The 23,284-nt window shown below is 31.3% G+C and overlaps 1 protein-coding gene and 1 pseudogene across 1 annotated transcript; one reads left to right on the forward strand and one right to left on the reverse strand.

Moving 5' to 3' along the window:
* LOC130440907 (band 7 protein AGAP004871-like) lies at positions 1-7,573 on the forward strand (annotated as a pseudogene).
* Positions 7,574-7,751: 178 nt separating this feature from the next.
* LOC130440908 (sarcoplasmic calcium-binding protein) lies at positions 7,752-22,497 on the reverse strand. The gene is made up of 6 exons (XM_056774261.1): positions 22,236-22,497; positions 15,591-15,746; positions 13,291-13,458; positions 11,516-11,656; positions 9,768-10,003; positions 7,752-8,392 (listed from the first exon to the last, which is right to left on the reverse strand). The coding sequence occupies exons 1-5, from the start codon at positions 22,335-22,337 to the stop codon at positions 9,773-9,775; spliced, it is 798 nt and encodes a 265-aa protein (XP_056630239.1). The 5' UTR covers positions 22,338-22,497; the 3' UTR covers positions 7,752-8,392; positions 9,768-9,772.
* Between the last annotated feature and the right edge of the window lie 787 nt (positions 22,498-23,284).

Here is a 23,284-nt window from a genome sequence, read left to right on the forward strand (position 1 = left end):
GAGATCTTTACAAACTATCTTTGCTCGTATAATATAAATATGAATTGTGAGTTATTAAAGTGAGAATATTCAATTTTCATAAGCCTAGTAAAAATACATGTTCAACCGTTGGAGCTAACATTATTCACAGGTAAAGTTGAAAATGTTTTCAGACTCGAATTTTAAAATAATTTAGTGAATATAAGTTGATGAAATTTGTGATATTCATTTCAAAGTAGGTATAACGTATTTATTGAAATTTAAAAATATAATGTGACGCCCATGTTTTGGTATTGTGTGGCAAACAAAATTATAAGAGAGCAAGAAATTAGTGAATAAGTCAAGACATAATTATGACGAAAAAATCGAAATATTGTAGAAACTAAGAAGGACAGCTTATAGAAAACACAAAAAACTAACTAGACAGGGCAAGGTATTTTGATAAACTATTAAATGGCGACCAATAAGATATTCAAGAAGAGCGAAGGGATAATGAGGATCGAAGTGATGGAGTAGAACCCCCAACAGAAGTATACAGAATTATAAATGATCTGAAGTAGTGGAAAAGTCGGGGAAAATTTAATCTCCACCGCAGAAATCATGAAATATATTGGAAAAATTCAAAAAGAAAATACTCAACTTTTCACGCAGGTTGAGGCAATTGGAGAAAATGCTAGATAGATGGAAATGGCACTGTATGCCCAATTTATAAGGAAGGGAAAAGACCAGGAGCGGAAAAAATACAGTATATAAAGTAATCACCAAATTAATATGAAATAAATTGAGAAAGTATGAAAACAACACTGGGAAAATTCCAAGAAAGTTTTAGAGCAGGGAGATTAACAGTTAACAAAATATTTGGACAGATAAAAACAACAATTACGAACAAAATGTGGGGTTACATTTATTTTTATTTGATTTTAAATAGACTATGACTCAATACAAAGAAAAAAACAATACGAAGCACTAGAAAAAATAAAAATTGAGGTATTTATTAAAATTACATTGACTAATACAAGTAATAGAATTTTAATGAGACATTATCTATCGGATGAATTTATAATGGAAAAGAGGCCAAGGTAAAGCCCTTTCTACGAATCTATTTAATTTTATATTAGGAATATTATTAGGATACGGAACAACAGTCTCCATCTTATACTATAAAGCATGCATTTGCCGACAAAGTCAAAAAGGGAAATTGAAAGTGTTTTTAGTAAATTTGTAGATAAACCAAAAAAGTTTGGCCTACAAATATATAAAGATAAATAAAAATACATGGAGTTGCACTCTGAAGTCCAAAATGAAATGGATAACAACTGGAAAATAATTAAACTTTGACAAATTGATCAGTTTAATTGTCTAAGAGTAACCATAACATCTACAAACCTAGAAGAAAATTAGATAGATAAGAGAATTCTGGAAGGTAACAAAGCAGTAGGGCCGCTATCAAAAATACTGAGAGCGTATGAAAAAATTGTAAAACGAGCAGTTCTATATGCAAGAGGATCGTGAACGATGACAAAAATTGATGAGAATTAACTGGAAATATGGGACTGAAAAATCCTTAGGGATATTTATGGAATTGTCAAAAGTATCTGGAGAAGACGAACAAACAGATAACTACTGAAAACATGAAGCCTTAACTTACACAAAAAGTTCGAGTACAAAGAGCAAGATAATGGTTAGGGGAAATCGCCAGATTACCAGTAAAAAGTTGTGATAATGCTGCTGGAGGGAGGAAAAGGAGGATAAATAAGAAGAGGAGCTATTGAGTATTATTATATAGGCGATTCCAGAAAATAGAAAATGTTTATTAAACTATAATTCCAAGCTTTCGAAAAGTATTCTTTCCTTTATCAGAGAAACTACAGCTAGAAAAAGCTTATAATTATAGTTTAATAAAAATTTGCCATTTCCAAATTGCTGCAATCTCCAATATTCTTCTAGTTCTTGTTCTAACTAGTCAGCATAGACTAAATAATTATGATGAAGTTCAAAAAACATCCTTCAAAATGACGATGAGCCATAAATATGAAGTTTATTATTCTCATCCGCTATTCAATTATTTTTTTTAATCGTTGAAATCCGTCCTGTATAGATTTTTTCCGGTTAACCGTAGCGTATATGTCTTTTGGTTTTTTTAATCATTATATACAGCCGTTTACATTTTGCTCCTCAAAGAACGGCATAAAAAAAGGGAGTAAATGGAGACCTTGCAATGCAGCCTTTTTTTCTAATTGATTACCAGGGAAAACATTATATCTCACAGCTTCATTATATAATGAGTAGGTATTGTTGAAAAGACTGACTATGCATTAACACTGTTATTTATTTTTTTAGCTAACTGACGCAGAATGTATTCGATTTTCATTTACGAAACATTCTGAACAAGATTCTTTGAAATTATCTAAATTCTTCTCAAGTTTTTCAAAAATTCCAAAACTTATTTAAACTACAAATCTTTTGAAGTACGTTAAACTTAATTTCTAAAATTTCGTCAAACTAATTAACTTCTTTAAAACTTTCAATCATTTACTGAAGTACGTAAGTAAAAAGTCTTCAAAATTACAGGACATTTATGAAGGTATTTAAATTCATTATGATCCCTATTAAATTCTTTAATATCATCAAAAAACAATAATAAACGCTTTTTAACAATTTCAAAATATACTAGAATTATTCACTACCCTAACCCAAAGGATCTTGAAGTCTTGATATAAATTTTATTCCATAACGTGACAATCAACAAATCAGATTTGAACCGATGCATATTTGGAAAAATGAAATTACTTTTCTGCAGCTGTACTCTCTCTTCGAGACCATTTAAACGTTTTCAAAAATATATGATTAGTAAACGACTATTTGTTTTTAGAGAAACAATATTATACACATATCAATAATTTTACAAAATGATTGAAAATAAAATAATGAACTCAAACTACAATGCAATCAATTTAGATCTATTTATTTGATATTTTGAAATCCGGTGATCGTGTGGCAGTTTGCGTTTCTATATCAATACTACCTGGAGAACTACTCATTTTTAAAATTTTTTAGTTGTAGAGAAAAATGTGTTAGTTTTCTTTAACATGTGTTATTCAGTACATTTTCTTTTTCAGAAAAACCGTCCATCATGAGTTGTGTAGAAATTGTAGCAACTTTTGGATCAATTCTTTTATTGATTACTACTCTTCCGTTTTCTCTATTTTGGTGTTTTAAGGTACGTGTTGATTATAAATCATGATTATTAAAAGATTTTATTAGAATTTATTGTGAATAAACAACAAGAGGAAATCATTCTCAAATATATTAATCGTTATTGACAGGATGACACATTCAAAATAAAGTAACAAGAGGTAAATCTTGTATAACAATTTTTTTTAATCGCAAGAAACATCGGAAAACGATAAAAAGAATAAATACGTAAACTACAATTCGGTGACTCAAGACTCCTCTAACAAAAAAATTTCTTTAATTGAAATAAATGATATACAGATTTCATTTATCAACAAAGCCTTCAGTATTTTTGTTAATGTCGTTGTTGTGTTCGTAGGAATTAATTTCTAAGTGTTGTTCTATAGGTAGTACAAGAATATGAGAGAGCAGTCATATTTAGATTGGGTCGAGTTAGAACAGGAGGAGCTAGAGGACCAGGAATTTTTTTTGTTTTGCCATGTTTAGATAGTTATGTTAAAGTGGATCTCCGGACTATATCTTTTGATGTACCACCACAAGAGTTAAGTACTATATTTTCTCCTTGTAGAAAATATTTATCCTGATGGTTATAAATTATTATTTTTTATTTTTAGGCTTTAACAAAGGACTCGGTGACCGTCACAGTCGATGCTGTAGTTTACTACAGAATTCAGGATCCTCTAAATGCTGTAGTGAAAGTTACTAATTACAGGTACGATTTATATAATATTATTCAAGGCTTTAAGCAAAGCTTGTCTCACTATTATTGATGTATGAAGCATATAATCATAAAGCTTTTGAGAGTTAAGCTTGTAGCCAGATACAAAACAGGTCATAAAAACAACAAACCACAAAAATCTCTTTTTAACTATTTTTTATCATTTAAAGTTAATAAATCCATCATTTTCTACATGTACGATTTAATTGGATATGGAATTAATTGAGCCCAATAAATTATTTAACCAAAATTTAAAAAATAAGCTTGAATCAACTAGTGAAGGCTTCAACAAAGGCAGCTTTGTTAAATACTTCGTATACAACTTATTCAGTTCAATAGGTTTGGCATACGAAGTTATTCAAGAATTATCAAATGTAGTAATATTTGTAGTAACTTGATTTTCACTAACTAACGCGTCAATATCAACTTTAATATTGGTAGTGTTTAAACGAGGCAACTCAGTAAGTGGCTTTAGAAAGGAAGGATCTACATTTTGGGCTACAATTACATGTTAGACAAGCTGCTGTTCCGAAAATTTCTACATTCCAAAAATTTCTCACTAAAACTTACAATTGTGTGAATGTATTTTATGTTATAGAACTTAGAAACTTCTTCGCTCCATTTCTTGAAAACGCACTTATACTGATTGGAAGAAAGGAAATATCTTTTTTATTTAATGAAAGCTTGAAAAGTTAAATTTTATTTTCAAATTCATTTATCTGTCCAAGTTGACAATAGCCTGCTATTTTCCTTGTAAAAACTGTACATCTACTATATGATTTTCCAGTTCTATAATGATAAACTTAACTTCATCTTTAGAAATCTTTTTTCGTAGAACGAAAAGTAGTTTCTGGGTCTTAACCAACGAATATCAGTGTTAAGTAATAAATTCCTACTTGCTGCGGATTTTTTTTTTTGTTTGAAACGTCCAAACCAATTTTAGTTTCTACCATATCTGTTACAATCAGTGCCAATATAGAAGCAATCCCTTTAGACTTTCACTGCTTGCATGGAGTAGCAATTCACTATCTGACTATTTAACACTAGTAATTTTTTTTTTTAAATCTCTAAAATTTTAGAACATTAGCGAGCTTCAGTTTGAGTAAGTTTTCCTACTATATCTATTCTGCAGTGCCTTGCATTCAGCAAAAATGTGGATAGCTACTTCAAACGGTAACCTCTGGTCTCTGTTAAAAATATTGGTATTCATTTGCTCTAGTTACTGGACTTTTTTGAACTTTTCTGGTTGTAGTTATTAATCCTTCAAAACAGTCTAACTCATCTTTTTGACAACATGTTTTCAGTAATTCTACAAGACTCCTTGCAATGACTACCCTCAGGAATATTCTTGGAACTAGGAGCCTTGCAGAAATACTTTCAGACAGAGAAGCCATATCTCACGCCATGCAAACATCATTAGATGTAGCTACAGATCCGTGGGGAGTGAAAGTTGAACGAGTTGAAATGTGAGTATCAAGAAAAAACCATCACGTCATCACCAAGAATTAAATTAAAAGAATTGTTGAAGAGAACTTGAAATAAATATATTTAAGTTAGGGGCAACTAAGTATACACTCTAATTATAAACAAATACTAAATTTTCTAGTACGTCAATGAATGTTCTTTCTTGGTTGAAAATAAAAAAAGGAAACAAAACAAAAAATAAATTGAAAAAACTTCATCTTGACTTAGCGGTATTGCACGATTTAATTAGCTCTGAAAAATTCTTCCCTATACTGCGATTTTTAATTCCCAACAATTGTTCTATGCACTCAATATAAATTATAATTATGCAATGTCCCGAATTGAACTTTACTGAGTATTGTAGAATAAAAAAATGACACATCTAGATGTAACCATTACTGGAGATAACACGAGTTTTCATCTTTTGTTTTGATATGAAAATCAGATATACGAAAGGCTTGACTTTAATACAGATCAGTTCTTTCAAATATTCCAGTAAAGATGTTAGTTTACCACAACAACTCCAAAGAGCTATGGCAGCTGAAGCTGAAGCATCTCGAGAAGCCAGAGCAAAAGTTATTGCAGCCGAAGGAGAAATGAAAGCATCCAAAGCCTTGAAGGAAGCTTCTGATGTTATAAATGAAAGTCCAGTAGCCCTACAGGTAGGTTCTGAATATTGAACTATAATTTATAAGCACAAAAATTTGAATGTTCCCTATCGAGACTACGATTGTTGATTGCTTAAGTCAATGAATTGTTTCTAGGAGGTCCGAGATATTTTCTGAGCAATATAACTATGTTTTTATTTTTCACGTAACTATAGAGAAAGTTTATAATTCAAATTGAAAAAACACGTAAAATATATTATTCATTTATTATCTTCTGTGTGTCCTTGCTGTGTCATTGGGGATTCTCAGAGTTTACAGCTGATCTTTTAATCCCATTCATTCTAGAAGGTTCAGAATATGTGATGGCTTTAGCTACCAGAAGTTTTCGTCTTATATCTCATACACTCTCAGGTGTAATGCTCTGGGACACGTATTCTCCCACACTGGGATAGAGGTTTCGTCCTCTAACAGAATCTGCACGTTGCACTTTGCTAAGCCTAGCGTCTACAGATGTCAATTACGGCGCTAGAGCTCCGACTATAGTGTTGTTAATATTCGTAGTTTCTTCTTTTCTATTGTTTTCTATATTAGTCTGCAGCTGATACCACACAAAGGTTCAATTTCTATTAATTATTTACTTATTGTTATTCTATTGTACACTATGAAAGATGGAATGCAAAAGATCAAATTTAAACAAAAGGACACACTGATAGATGTGTCAGGTTTGGAGAATGTAAAATTCTATGAAAAGGAGAAATATAAAAGGTGAGGAGGCAACATTCTACAAAATATGAGATAGATTATTATTGAAATAGTTTGGATTTTGATGAAAGGGTTATTAAGATTTCTAAGCATTATCAAAAAGTCGGTTTATAAATTGAACGTTTTTCTCGATGCCATTTGCGCTCACCGTTTTATTTTAATTAAATAGACGAAAACGATTTGACTCGTGGACGAGGTTCGAGGCTAATAAAGTATATGAGATTTTTTCTTCTTGCATTATGTTCATTATTTCATTTCGGTCATTTTCGCATTAAATTATGGACAGCTTTGACCATAGCATCATAAGTACTGTTATTTTATCAACAGAGTTAAGCTGACAGTTTATTTGAAAGAAATTGAAATTAATAAGCCAAATGGATATAGAATATGGTTGATTTAAAGCGGACTTTCATTGATACATAGCATTGTAATCAGTTTTGTATTACATTTTCGGAAATATAATTTGAGTTAATAAACAACCCCTCGAATATATTTTCGAAACTATCCATTCTCACCAAGCCTCCTCCATGGCTCTGAATATGTCCCGTTTAATGGAACGTACAATATGGTAGATAGAATTTATGTTTCTTATCATCAAATTTTAATTAATAAATTTATTGTTTGTACCTGAATAAAATTGAAAAAATATTGTCGTTTAGTATATTGTTGTATTTTTCAGCTCCGCTATCTTCAGACTTTGAACAACATTTCAGCCGAGAAGAATTCTACTATAGTATTTCCTCTTCCAATAGACCTCATCAGCTTCTTCATAAATTCTAAGTATACTAATTCAAGGCCTTCAGATAATGACAGGTCGAAGTATGTGCAATAACCAAAAAATATCGCTCAGATATTTATATTTAAAGCTCGAAATCAAGTATTTTTGAACTGAAACGAAAACTGATTTTTTTTATAAGGAAATTAACTAGAATGAAGATCCATCAGCATTAAGGAAGGGATTGTTAAGTATGGGGTGAATAAAACAAACAGTACTATTCATAATTATATTTTTATTTATAAAAAAATTACAAATTATGTTCCATTGTAGAAATTAATAAATAAAAATGCAGAATTACTTAACAATTTGTTAAAACTAGCTAAGAGAGGACGTAACATTGTCTTTCTTTTCGATCATGGGAAAATAAAAAGAAATTTTGATGTAATTAATGTGATATCAAGTAATTAATTCGTTCATAACACGTATTAAAAATTCACTTAAAGTTTCCCTATATTCAGCATGTCATTACATTTTCATTCCATCTCTTTGTCAATCACAATAAATACATAATGTGAAATTATTATGAAAATTATAATAAAAAAGCTTTACATAATAATGCGTAACTATGTAGGGGTCCATAAAAAACCACATACATTATAAAAAATTTTACTATACGAGTTGTTGTACAATTTTAACGAAATAAATCTTAATTTATAGATATGTATGAAATAATAACAAATAAATCTTGTTAAAACAAACAAAAAACTTATTTTAGCAGCTTAATGTTTAAGGTAAGAATAAGTTTGTACGAGATGTGTAAATTATGTAGTCAGTCTGGCAACGTAGCAATACTTGAAACGTGAGACCGCCACAGAGAATCGATTACTTGCTTCAAAAAACGGATTTCAAAATCTCGATACTATTTTACATAAAGTACAACAGAGTAAACTGAAAGAAAATTCTAAATTCACTACAAAGAGCAACATAAATATTTTCTTATCTCACTATTCTCTAGGAAACTGCGTTAAATCTAAACAAATGATAATTATTTTCCAATTCTATTTTCCTTTAATAATTAATTCTGAATCTCAAAAAGCTCATGGTCCGATAATAATACTAAAAGAAGATACCAAAGTGAAAAACATAATAGTTTCAGTATAATTGACAATGTTTCAACAATGTTTAACTTAAAGTTCATTCGAGATATACAAAAAATATGTAAAACAGCGTCATCCAGGTATTTTATCCGATTTCCAAAATTTCACATTGAAATTTATTATAAATTTTTACGCCTAGATGATATATTTTATTACAGGGTACATAAAAATATTTCAGTGTATCCTGTTGTAACCTTTCCACATAAAAATTGGTCTCTGTTGGGTCTTTAAGGAAAAGCCGATGAACATGCAATGAAGTTTGTTGTTTAGAGAATAGGTGACATAAATTTCATACGACAATATGCATCGGACTTTGATACACGTAACTGACACTTTTGAAATTTTTTCTGAAAGCCTTCAGAAGAAAGTAGAAGGCCTACCCAGGTTTAAAGAGGTGAACGAAATGTCATTTTCAGAAATAGGAGAGTCGGTTAATGATGAACCACAAAACGTAAGTCCTTCATAGTCAAAAAGTGTCTAAAATGTTGATAGAATCTAGTATCTCACAGAATAATTGAGGGGTCAGCAAATCAAGTAAAACTGGATATTGTAATTGGTAATTGTAATTGTTGTAATTGAATAAATAAATCTCCACAGCTTCTTTATTCGCTGGTCTTGTCACTCAATCATTCCCTCGATGACCAGCTAAAATATTTGATCAGATTTTCAGCATTTCTATGAGAATTTGGAGAGCTGTTTCACTATGTAACTTCCTAAGGACATTGCTCTCATCACTTAATTTGTATTGTATTACTACACAGAGGATTGGATACATTTTGATTTCTGAAGTTGCCCTTTGTATGATTAAAGTAGGTAATACACCTTGGATAATTTAAGATCTAAATATGCCCTTAACTAAATGATATTGATTTCAAGTCTTCTTTAATAAATAATCTATTTTTTAAAGAAATTTATCATCAAAAAAATATGTTAATAAGGACCGAAATTGAGTCGAAACATGGTTGACGAATCATTTATTCAAGAAAATATATAGAAAGAGGGCAAGATATTAAAGACTTAGATATTTATATAAATATATAAATGTAAATTATTTAGAATACAACAAATACGGAATAGCAGGAATGTGAAGTATCACGAAACGGTAATTAAAAAGTTTCAAATCAAAATGGATGAACTGAATAATTCATGAAACTGTGAAAACATACAATGTTTAATGTTCTACGAGTGGACCCCAAAAATATTTACTTATTCTGTCTGGATCTTCAGTTAAAAAGAAATCTCTACCGTGTTTGACGAATTCTTTATGTGAAATTTTCCCATCAACATTTGAATCTATCGCTCTAAAAGCCAATACTGCATCGTGCTCTTTTAAGCCTAAAACCTTGAAGAAAAGTTTAAATTCTTCTACTGTTATTTCTCCGGATCTGTCTTTATCCACAGCCTGCGAATTAGAATAAAATTTATGTTATTAGATTTTTTTAAATAACCAAAATTAATTAAATAGGCGATAATAGACTTTTTTGTAAAATCCATTGTTGTGAAAGATACTTTCATATTGTATTTTCTTGGCGAAAAATGGCAGTAGATCGAGTAGACTGTTTTCTTTTAATTTTAATACAAGCATCTCCGTAGACTCTTTGATTTCTCCGCCATCATCAGATTAAAATCTATCAGCTCCATCATATTATGTTTCCGTATTATCTTCTGAAAATTCAGGAAGACTGCTGAACTCCTTCTTACAATAATTAGATAAGGGTTTGTCTATTTGTGTCTATGGTTTCTATTTACACCTTTAATATTGAAGAGATGAAGATTATAGCCATCACAGTGATTTCGCAGTCCTCTTCAAACCATTAGTACCAACTTGAAACCCTTCCTTTATTAACTTCGAATTGTAATTGACCAACACATGTTTTACATCTGAAATATGGGACCGAAGTTTTATCCTATCTCTAAAGTGAATGTCAACGATACTACCAAATGAGAAAAACAATAATTTTACTAGTCCGATCAAGGGATTGTTTTCATCACTTTGAAGTTAGTTAGGCTACAACTCCAGGTATATATTGATTAAATCTCATTTTCCAGCCACTAAATATATATTATTGTTTTATTTTTATCTTGTACCGGGGCAAATATCAATTACTCTACTATATTTTGAAAACTAAAGCCGATAGAAAAAATCTAGTTATTTCTTTGTTACATGTATAATTAGTTGTATTTTCGGAACCAATTTTGTTGACCTCTGTAATTAATGAGCATGATTTGTCATTAAATCTTGATTATTGATCTCCTAAAGCCCCGTTGTTATATTTTTTCCAAAAAAATCTTGACTATTAACTAACAGATATCAACATTGTACGTATATAGTTTCTAAAAATTTTAAGCTCTTCATTCAACTTTGATGTTTTAGTAGACATAATTCCAATCCATACGTTGATCAAAAAAGTGAAACAACAACCCATAAATAATTGTAAATCCTCTAACGAAGTCTTTTCACCTACGATTGTTTATTACGTCCCACTTTCTTCTTTTCTTACTCAGTACTCCTACTACCAACTTCTCCACTGTTCATTCTATTATTACTTATAGTTTATTCTAGATTTTGTTTGTTTCCCATGTTGTATTAATTTTGATTTAAGTTCCACACACTGATTTACCATAAGATTCTTGTAAACGAATAAGCAGTTGCTTGATGTAGCTAGAGGATTAACAATTATAATAGAATGGCATTAAGTGGATTGAAGATAAACTGGTTCATGACTCCAGTATAAATAAAATTGTTGATGAATCTTTACAGCTTGATGACATTTGATTTTGTTATTTCCTTATTGGTTTCTAAGACTATTCAGATTCAAAATCGGCGACCATAGACGTTAACGATTTTTTTAGACTGAAGAAATTTGAAATAAAAACCCTTGTACTGAAATTAAATAGTATCGTAACAACTTACTTTGAATAAATATGGTAAAAATGAATGTGCTTTCCTGACAAGCCTTTTATCATTTAAAACGTGATGCATATTTTCTAAATATCTTTCAACTGATACCAAATTGTAGGGGGAAATTTCTCCAAACTGTTTTTCCCATAAGCTCTAAAAAATAAATAAAGAATTAAATTAAAGAGAGTCAATCGAGAAACAGATTGATGAATTTGCTTATATCTTGTTATTCATTACAATTTTTGGATCATTTACGAAGGTCACATTCACTTCGGAGAATATTTTAGGAGAAAGTCATTGGTACACGGCTATATTTTGATATTTATTATAACTAAAAAAAGTGGTTTAAAAATTTCAATCATATAAGTCAAACAGACGATAGACTGGTGAAAATAGCAAGGGATAAATCTCCAATTGGAATACGGAGTAGAGGTCGACCACGAGAGAGGTGGAATGACAATCTAGAGCCAAGATGAGGAAAGATATCGAAGAAGGAACAGGCGTTAGACCTATTCTGGAAGAAAGAAGAAGATATTTAGAACAACAGGGAACGTGATCCGGGTTGGTTTCCGTACATTTAGATTATAATCGGGTTAACCTCATTCATGTGTTATTTTCCAATCTCAGCGTTTGAATAGAAAATCCGCTGCAATGTGTCGAAATGGGTGCGCTTCTTAATATTTCGTTAACTCAGTTGTAAATATCGCGACTAGTGATGAAAATCGATTCGAGCATGGAAATGCTCATGATCATCATTGGTGTGAATTTTGGTCCGCATTTTTCATTTTGCCTCGATTTTTCAATGTGATGAAGGCCGTGAGGGTTCACACAACTTACAGAAACTCTTAGGCCGGGTTTCTTCACATCCTAATAAAATTCCTACTAACTATTATTTACCGAATAACCAAAAATTCGGTGTCTTCGCCTTCTAATAAAGTAAACCTCCTATTAAATCGAGTTATTTGCCAAATAAGTTATTAGGCAGACGCAAGTGTTGAAGAGTTTAGTAGAAACTTAACCTTTAATATACATCAAAAGTGGTTTGATTGTTTATTATACCTATATTTGATTAGTTCATTTTTGGAAGTATGCGACATACAATTACTTAATATGGATGCTTTTCAGGATTTAAAAGATTTGTTTGATGAAGAATTGGTTGAGGAAATACAGAAAATTTCAGAACAAGCTTATTCCGTTCGTCATAAAATTGATCATTACAACTTTTTGTCCGATGATTACAGTTTTTTACCACTTTCTTATCAATTATTTTCAATATAAACTATAATTTTCAGACCAACACATCTTTCTCCAACTAGCGACTTCTTTAACATTAACCTTAACCATCGTATAAAGAATATTCTTTCTTTATACAATACCTCAACAAAACTCGTGCAAATATAATAACGCCAGATCGTTGTCACAAACACAAATCATAGGAAAACGTCAATAGAAGAACGTTTTCTCGCTTATTTCTTTGCTTATTCAATATATTGTCGATTGCTATATAGGAATCTCTCATATTGTTACCAACAGTAGACTATTTGTTAAATAGATAATAAAGTGACAAATACTTATTAGTTAGTTCGGATTTTAACCAACTAGGGTGAAGAAACGGTAAACATTTATTCGACAATTAAAAGTTTATTTATAACAATAGTATTTATAACCTATATAATTATGACTAGCATACTATGAAAGATTTAAGTATATACTCTCAAATTTCTGTACCTCTTTTATTTTAATAACAGATATTTCGAAAATTGTTATGGTTATTTCACAAAACTTACCCTTAAAACTTCTTGAAATTTTTGGACTTGGTCGGATTGTAAATGACCTAAATTAATAAACCTGTCGCTAAGAAGTTTAAAATCATCAAATGAAATTACGCCGTCCTTATTTAAATCGATGATTCCATGAAATGTTCTAATTTTCCTTCTCCAAAAATCAGATTCACCCTATAAAAAAATCTTATAATCAACTAAACTAATTTCACAGTTCTATAGTGCTAAATCATTACGTAGAAATCCAGAATCTGTCATGTTTTCCTCGAAAGCTTCTTAAATTATCATTTAATATACTGTGGTGCTAAAATCACTAAATTGATAGTAATTACGAGGGCTGTCTGAAAAGTTTTCGACCTAATAAAGATTTAACATTACCATATTTTTTTTTCAACATATTATCAGCTTTAAGTCTATACACTTTTGCAGCGATGCTCTAACCTTTTTAACTCTTCTAAATAATATGAATAAAAAAATAATTGCCGTCTCTCTCCTTAAAATAGAAGTTTGCGGAATGCGACAACGTCCTCCTGTTGAAAATCTCTCTTCTAAAAGTTAAACTTTAAGGTTAGGAAACAAGAAAAAATTACAGGGGTCCAGATCTGGTGAATACGATGAGTGGTCAAGCGTAGTATGCGTAATACTCTCCTGTTATTGTTCTACAGTTTTGAAGTTAGTTGATGAACAAAACTCAAAGACTATCCTAGAAAACGGTCGCCAACGCCTTTCCGACCGATGAAATCGTCTTTTTTGGACTAGATGCGACCTTTGCAATTCCCTTTTTCTTTTTAACCTTAATCCGACGGTTTTCCAGAACCATTTGAATATCTGAGCTTATATTAATAAGAGCTGACATCTTCAGGTTGACGTCGGAAACTTTTGAGACAACCTTCATATTAACTGAAATGAACTCTTTCTTCTACCATAACATGAGGCAAGGCGTGTTTTCGAATAGGTAACGGTGGAGTTTGGATTTGGTTGGCAGTTCGCAACTAATCGGCGTCAAAAAACGTCTGACATTTTTGACAATGGAACAAAACAATTGTTGTTTTTAAACTTAAGTCCTTAATCAGAATTGGTTAATGCTGATAAGGAAATGTTTTATTCCTTCATGAGGACGAAATTTAAATCACCTAATAAATTTATTCTATCGAAGATAAAAAACAATGAACATCTGAACTACAGCGGGACACGTCTGTGAGCTCACGCGTGTCGTGTCAGGTGGCGCTGCATCGTCAATTTACTTCAATGTATTCAATCTTGTAGATTACAAAAGTGCGTGCAGGGTTGCGTCACCTCGCACGTGTTATACGTATCCCAATTTGAGAATTACCTGGTGTCTTGTTCAGAATATAACTACATCCAGTTACCAATTACCAACAACTCTTTAGATTCATATGTTTACTAACATAATTTATTTTAAAACTCCTAATAATTTCGCCAAAATCACGAAAACACCTCAAGAACTACAAGGACAAGCGGAAACTTTAGTACCTCGTATTCTTCCAGGCATTGAACTTTTTTTAATGCTCTAGCCTTTTGTATCTCAAACACCATATGTAATATAAGCTTCCCAATTTTACCGTGCCTTCCAACTGCTGTTGAAGTTGAACTCATGAGTACTTCTTACTAACCAGCTGAGTGCTTCCAGCCCGAAGGTTCAGGTAAATCCTGTTAAGAGACCAAAAACAGCGAGTTAGCTCTAATAGCCGTAAAACTGCACCCGCAGTAGGACTCTGTGCTAGCTAGGCGAAATCCGAGAGATGATCGAAACTGTAATTGTTCGAGAGTAGAATGAGTCAACCCGATACCGGCTTTAGAGCAGTTGCTGAGTTCAATTAACGCGATAACTGGGCCCATCATGCGGTCTCCATCCAGCAGTTTCTTCCTCTTCGGTTGGTTACGAATTATCTAAAAGTTCCAGTTAAAGTGCCTGGTACAGCGGACCTATCAGAAAGCATATGTGCTTAAATGCTCTTGGCCCCCCAAAATCCTAATACGAACTATGAAATTACCAGCGGAAAACTGATTTACTCCTATCTCGAACTTCACGTAGAACTTTTTGGTGCTCAAACGTTGTGTAGCGTACCCCGTGAGAGGTAAAACTTCAGCCGCGTCTCCAAATTGTTGTTGAAGATGAAATTAAGAACAAATCTAAAAACTTTGAGGTTCTTGAGCTTTAAAGCACTTGATGTGAATCTCAATAATTTTAACAAATTATGAATCGAAAATAAATTATTCATCTAAATAATTTTTATAGTAGTTAAATAATGTTAATTAGAGATATAAGTAATAAAATCACTTACTCGATGACCGATCCATTCTAAATCACTATCTGATTCAGAATCAGAGTCATATCGTCTCTCTGCATGGGAATGTTTAACATGTTTACTATAGTTTCTCATTACCTGGTGAACGTTAAAGCTTGGCGGTATTAATAATGGATGTCTTTGATTCGAAGTCTGAAAAATAATATATCAAATATTGGCGATTATGTCTTTGCGTCAAAATCGGTTATTCCCCTACAACTCTTAAATTTGTTCCGAAGCAAAAATTGCTAAACCAAACAGTAATATATACAACAAAGTTCTGAGACTTGTAATAAGTGGTAGCGATCTAACTGTAGAAATAAATGAATCACTATTCCCTAAGCGTTAATTCAAATAGCTAGTTAAATGCATTTGAGCTCAGACAAATATTTTTATCAAACTCTTTACTTGGCATGAGATCTATAAAACATTTAGTTGCGTTATTTATTAAATAAAGTTTAACCACTCATGTTATCTTATTTTTCCAGTTCTACTTGATATCAACAAATATATCCTTATCGGACACATAAAATGTAATAATAAAAAACAAAACACACTATCTACTTAAACCCTATTCCTGTGTGCAACTAATAGTAAAAAGGAGACATTCAAATTATTTTCGTTATTTGTTCGTGTGAATCTGCAATCTCGCAACAAAATTTTGATTTGAATTTTGAAGTACAACTTGCATGGGATGTAATGTCCAAATATTCTACTTTGATTAGAAAAGTTTCCTTTAGCCAGAATAATTGATCAAAATAAGCTTCTATGTAACAACATGACTATTTGTATTAATTCTTTCCTCTGAGGCTAGTATATTTGAAAAATAATATATATCATATGGAATTTCACTTCGAGGAGATTTTTTTTTCAACTAAAGCATTCAAAAAAAAGTATTGTTAAAAATCCATTTTATAAAAGTTATTATTCCAAGGTTCATTCTAATGAAATGTGGAATTTTGCGGGTAAAAATTAAGCATATTGGGCATACAATTTTCACACTCTATAAGAAAACATTATGTTGATATAATTCATTCCTCTCTCATATTTTTAAATTTGGAACCAACAGCCATTCAGAACCAAATATACCATTTAAAAATATTCCATGATATTATGATGAATGGATAATTTCCGAAATATGATTTTGAATTTGGAAAAATACAAAATTTTGATACTTTTGAAAAAAGGCTTTAGAATCTTTAATGTCAAGTCCTTATTTTTTTAAATAACTGATTGGAAGAGATTCCGATCTAGCCTTGAAATAGAAGTATGGTAATTTGAATTTAAATGATAGGATGAAATAGTTGAAACAAGCGAATATATAAAATTTAGAGTAACAACTGAAATTACGTAAGCTTTGAATACACGAAAAATAAAACTTTGAATATCATTGGAATTTGACAACTTTGTTTCACAATACACATGCGGTAATTTGTCATAGAGGAGCTTTTGCGAGGTTGCAGCCTCCCACTATCAACAACGAATCTCTCTAAACAAATAAGTAATTATTTGTTGTTGAATTATGACACTGTTCCAGACAATCTAATCCGATTTTTTAAGTTTATTCAAAAAGAAAACGCAAATTATTCAACACTGATAATTGTACGATTTTTATAAATTTTTGTATACGGCCGGTATTATGGTGGTATTTACATTGTTGTCAGATCTTTCCTTTTTCCGGAAAAATAATGAACTTCAAATGGATCCCCCTATTTATTTTGTGTTTTTAGAAATATTTAAGAAATACTGATTATTTTTAATATAATGTTTCCTATACCTAAATGCCATACATTTAGATGGTTACGATTAAATAAACTCCTTTAATTTGAATATTCTTCGAAAATTTATGTGCTAATACAAATCTAATAACAAGGTCTAGTGTCAGTGTGTTAGTAAAAAATTTAACGAAACTGGTGCAGTTAAATATTTATCCAAATCAAGGCACAGAAAATTTATAACCACTGAAGACAAATATTTAAATGTTTGTGTCATGTTAGAAGTAGATCCACATTTGTGAAGTAGAAAAATTCTTCTTATCTCCGTGGTAATCCTATCTTTTAATTCCTAAATATTGGCAGGTTTTATAAACGATGTTTTTTAAGTAACCCCACAGGAAATAGTCTAAAGGTTTCATGTCGGGTGATCGATTGCCCCACCACACACGCATAGTTGTAGCCAAATTGAGGCGTCCCATGCATAAAACTGACTCTGTATAATAAAACAATATATTGCTTCTCACTATCAACCGGAGAAATATTCAATAAACTTCTTTTAAAATGTTGTCTGGCTTAAGAATTCTTGCGGTCATATCGTGACGTGACACCTACTTAAGTCAGAGGCACTTTGTAAAAAGATTAAATTTAAAGTGTGACAAGATTGGAGACAAATCAGAAATCTTGTGTACCACATAAACGCCTTAATAATCAATATACAGTGAAGTCCTAAAGTAACGATATGATTTTTTGTAAAACACGACAAAAACTATTTCATTGAACCTCAAAAATTTTACAATTTTTCCACCCAATATGTTTAAAATGTTGAACGTAACTAATATTGATTTAGCCTATCGTATTTATTTTTCATAATCCAATGTAAATTGACGGAACCAACTTTTGAAATAATAATTGTTCTTTCGTAATAGTATCAACCTAAATTTTCAAAAGATAAGTAAACAAATAAACAATTCCTTATAATAATACTGATGGTTGATTTGTATTGACAATAAATCTAGTTTTACGTAAATATTTAGTAATTATAAGTCAAATATAATTCAAATTCATTTGAAATAATAGAGGAAAATAATGGAAGATAAAATATAAAACCATAAGAAACGCTGTTTTAAGATTTCAATATATGTAATATTGCTAAAAAACTATTCGTCGATATGTCCAACTTTCAAAAAAAAAAACCTCCAAAATATCGTAATTGATTAAGGTCAGACATACGAGTATGGTCAGAATGGCAGTCGGATAATTTGGATCTTCGGACAACCCTCTGATGATAGAAATTTGAACAAGTGGCATATTTACGAACTTATATACTACTATAAGTTCCTTAAATCATCACCCGATCCACTTTGACTGTAACTTTTTTAAGAAATGACAAACTTTTGTTTTGCTTTGAGATGTGTTTATTTGAGGTCTAAAAGTAAAGCAAATAATATCGATCAAGCTGTCACTTCCAATATTGGTGTTATACGGGTCCGATTTATATTTTCTATTTAGCCAGTACTGTCATTGGTAAGTTCTTTGATAGCTCCAAGATTTGAAGCTTATTGATAGGCTCGAAACTCCAGGATATATCATAAAAAAAAGTCTAGAATGGTTAAATCGGAAAATTTTGAAGGCCAGTACAAATCACCATAACGAGAGCATCTTGCTTGCCCCGTTGGTATCGGAAGTCCGTCTAGATGTTCGCTGGGCCAAAACCACGAATTAAGACAAAATAATAAAATCGATACGATTGTTATTAAAGAGAATAGAAATTCTTGTTACATTGACTTGTATTTTGGACCTGTCAATTCCAAAAACGTCATAGGAGAACTGACATTTACTGCCATCTTATAGCTTCCTCCGAAAAGCCTTATACGCCACCTGTTCATACTCATTATTCGATTATCACTTGATACTTTTCAGTTTGTAGGGATCTTTAAGGACAAAGGATCCAATTAGTTGATAAGGATTAAGAGTGCTAAATTACAAAGAGAACATATATCTAGAGCATTGGGCACGATAGTTCGAACATAAACAGGGCTTCTTAAAGGCCGCTTGACATGATGCAATAAAACGTCCAATGCAATGCAAGACGCAATATTTTTCGATCAAAATCATGCGCAAATGAAGTTCAGCTGATTGTTTCATACAAAACCTTGCACTTATAACATTATCGATTTGATGTTATTTTTATTGCGCCTATGATGAAATTCTAAAGGGAAGTCTAGTTAATTTTCGCGTACAAACCAACCTGTTCATCAGGCTGCAAAAGCGAGGCAGCGGCAGATACCATTATTGCCAATTACTCACTGGCCGCTTTTATTTGACCATTTCACTTAGCTTTGTTATTTTCTTTTTTAAACCTGTCGCAAAATATTAAATGAAATTTGACGTTAGGAATTTGTTCAATTTACTTATGAAATTTCGGGTAGAAGTAGTGGTAAGAGTGGTAATGTCAAACGTCGTACAATATTAATCTATGGAATATTTTGCGTGCAATTTTTTGCGCCATGTCAAGCTGCCTTAAGTCATTTTGCGAACCTTCTCTTTACTCAGCTGATGCAATTGCCGTAAAAAATTATAAAATTACTTACGGATTTATTATAGTAGCAGTATATATTTTATTTAGAAATTGATCCTGTGTTTAATGTCCCGCCTCTTATTCCCGCATAAAATATTCAACCTTGGAAAAGGTTAGGATAGGTTTGTTTATTTATAAAATCATTATCCTTGTATTTAATTATTCATAGTATAATTATAGTTACATATTTTCAACAAACAATAATTTGTGACGGATATTTCATTATTATTTCGAAGACACACAACTACAAAATTACTATTCAAAAAATTTGAAACGTAAATTCGATAAAAAATTATAGCCCCTCAATAACATATATGTGAATATATTGAACCGCTGCTGAACATGCTCAAATTGCGCAATAATTTTTAATAATGTTAACATATTTAAACGTCTGTTTTTGTAACTTTCATATATCGTAATTTCTAACTGAAACTTGACACACTTAGAATTTTATACACATCTTGTGAACTTACTATTATGAACTTTAAGCCACAACTTGAATTTATTATTCTGTTCGTTTTGATTAATTAAGTAAATTGATTCCTTTTCAAAAAAAAATATCACAAGATATAATTAAAAATTGTTTCAATTGAAAAAAATTATTATTTCAGATTTGGTCTTGTTTGTATCACAAAATATTAATGTATACCATGAACCATATTGTTTAGGTAACAATAAAAAAGTTTAAAACGCAGCCTTGAATGAATAGGTAATTAGTTAATTAATAAACAATATTTCGACATAATCTTGAGAATAATAGAGTAAAAAATAATAACAAGTCATGCGTGAAATATATTCGTATTAATTCTTGTAAAATTAATAGTATAAATGTGTAAGAAATAACCTTAGAAAAGTGACCTATAATTTTTAACTGGGACATATTCCCCCACTCGAATTTAAGCATTTTACGAGGATGGTCCCAGAAGTACTTGGCCTGACCTAGAGTTGACGGATATTGCTTGAAAATACCATCGTATTAGAAAATACACAATTTATACAGCATATGTTTCAAGTTTGAAGACGTATTGGTTTGGCAGCCATTAATAGTGAACGTTTTTAGTGAATTTGTAAACATGGAAAAAGTCGTTAGTCCAATCAATATAAAAGCTGAAGATTATACTCTGGGTAAGACTGTTCCTGACCGTTATTAACAGTATATTGGGTAGAAGAGTTTATACCAGGCCGTACGACTTGTGAGACCAAATGATGTAACGATTCCAGAAATGTTGAGGAAAATCCACAAAGCGGTAATGAATGATCATCGACTGAATGTGCACGAGGTAGCAGACGTAGTGGGCATTTCAAAAGTGCGATACATCGCATATTAACTGGAAATGAAAAAGCTGGGCGCAAGATGAGTGCCGCGTTTGCTCACAGTGAAGATGTTTCCATCGAGTATTTGGCAATGTTTCACAGAAACAAAGCCGAATTTTTGCGCCGTTTTATAACCATAGATGAAATGTGGGTCCATTACTTCACACCCGAAACAAAAGAACAATCAAAACACTGGATTGAAAAGGGAGAACCAATTCCAAAGAAGACAAAGACCATTCCATCTGCAGGCAAGGTTATGGCGTCGGTTTGTTGGTATGCGCGTGAGATAATTTTCAATGGCTATCTTGAAAAAGGAAAAACTATCAACGGCGAGTATTATTGCAACGTTTCAGCGAAGAAATCAAGCAAAAACGGCGGCATTTGGCTAAGAAGAAGGTATTGTTTCATCAAGGCAATGCACCAGCTCACATATCCGCTATTGCAATGGCCGAAACTAATGAATTAAAGTTTGAATTGCTCCCTCAAGCACCCTATTCACCAGATTTAACGCCCTCGGATTATTTTCTGTTCCCAGACTTGAAAAAATGGCTCGGTGGTCAAACATTTTCCATCAATGAAGAGGTGATGTCGGCATTTAATGGCTATTTTGAGGAGCTTAACGTTGTAACAATGTAAAGAGCTAAAAGGAGATTACGTAGAAAAATAAATATATTTTTTCCAAAATTTTTGTGTTTTATTTGTTGGGGCCGGTACTTCTGGTACCATCCTCGTATACCAAAGAATATAATATTGATACCAAGATAGTAGCAAGAATAATAAAAAAAGTTATTCAATCCAAAAAATATATAATTCTAATCTCTTTTTTTATTTAAAACAATTCTTTAGTGAAATGTTAACAACTTTAATAGTTTATAATGTAAATATTCGAATAGATATTAAAATATCGACAGAAGAGCCATTCAACTTAAAAATTTTTATATTGGAACTTTGAAATAATATCTAAGAAATATTCAAATTCTAGGATACAGTACACTAAAAAAATGTATAGTTATAATTTGATATTTTAACACTCACCGTTTTCATTGTTAAGATGTAAAGACTACATTCACTGAGGATATTTTTCTTCATAACTTCAACACCATATTTACCACAATGTTTAAGAATAGACACTGCCATTTTTAATATAACGAATTCAAAATTAAAATTATTTATTATTTAAGACTTTCACTAGAATGCTGGTGCGCGCTGTATGTGATTACCGGTCAATAACATTAACCAATTTATAGAACAGATTATCAACAAAAACAACATCTACCAACAAGTATCTCTGTTTCCAGTCACGTCCTTCGATTTTTGGTATATATATGTACAACTTATGAAAGAAGCAAGGTAAAGCTTTTTATGCGCGCGCATTCTTGGTACAAACGAACTTTGTCTGCAGGGCACAGACCCCATTTATACGTATATTACGCTCATGAATTAAGATTGTAATTGACTGATTTTAATCAACTCGCTGAAGCCATATACTTGATGGTTGGTACAAAACATTTCTGAAAAACCGAGGTTTCAATTTACTATAAAGCAGTTTGTGTTAAAAATATGATATCCTTATATTCTTAATTGATGACAGCTTCTCATTTATATAAACGGTATTCCAATGAAAACTACTCGTCCTATATAATTAAGAAAGTAATAACGTTGTAAAGAAGTGGGGAACCATATCTATATCTCCCCTTTTAAAAATTTAAAAAATAATTTACTTCGCGCACATTTCTAGATACATCTGGAGTATTCTTGAAATATTATTTGTCGTAAATCTTCTAGATGTTCAGATTGTCTTGCACATTTCTTCGATTTAAAATCCAAAGAAAGTTATCTAATTTTTCAAATTATATGATTCGGTTAGTCCTTTTATTCCAATTTCTCGACAAGGACAGTGCTTATTCATAAATCAACAGACCCGTGAAGGAATGCTCCAAAAGAAGAAGAAAAGAATGCTCGACGTTGAGGCTCCCTAAAATACTGCGAAACGATGCTCTATCAGATCAGCTTATTACTTAGTAGGCCTGCGTAAGCTGCTCTAAAAAAAGCCATTTGTTTTTCAGCCGTGTTAGAAATTACTA

The sequence above is a fragment of the Diorhabda sublineata genome, chromosome 3 (genome assembly GCF_026230105.1).
Source record: "Diorhabda sublineata isolate icDioSubl1.1 chromosome 3, icDioSubl1.1, whole genome shotgun sequence".
In the NCBI taxonomy this organism is placed as follows: Eukaryota; Metazoa; Arthropoda; class Insecta; order Coleoptera; family Chrysomelidae; genus Diorhabda; species Diorhabda sublineata.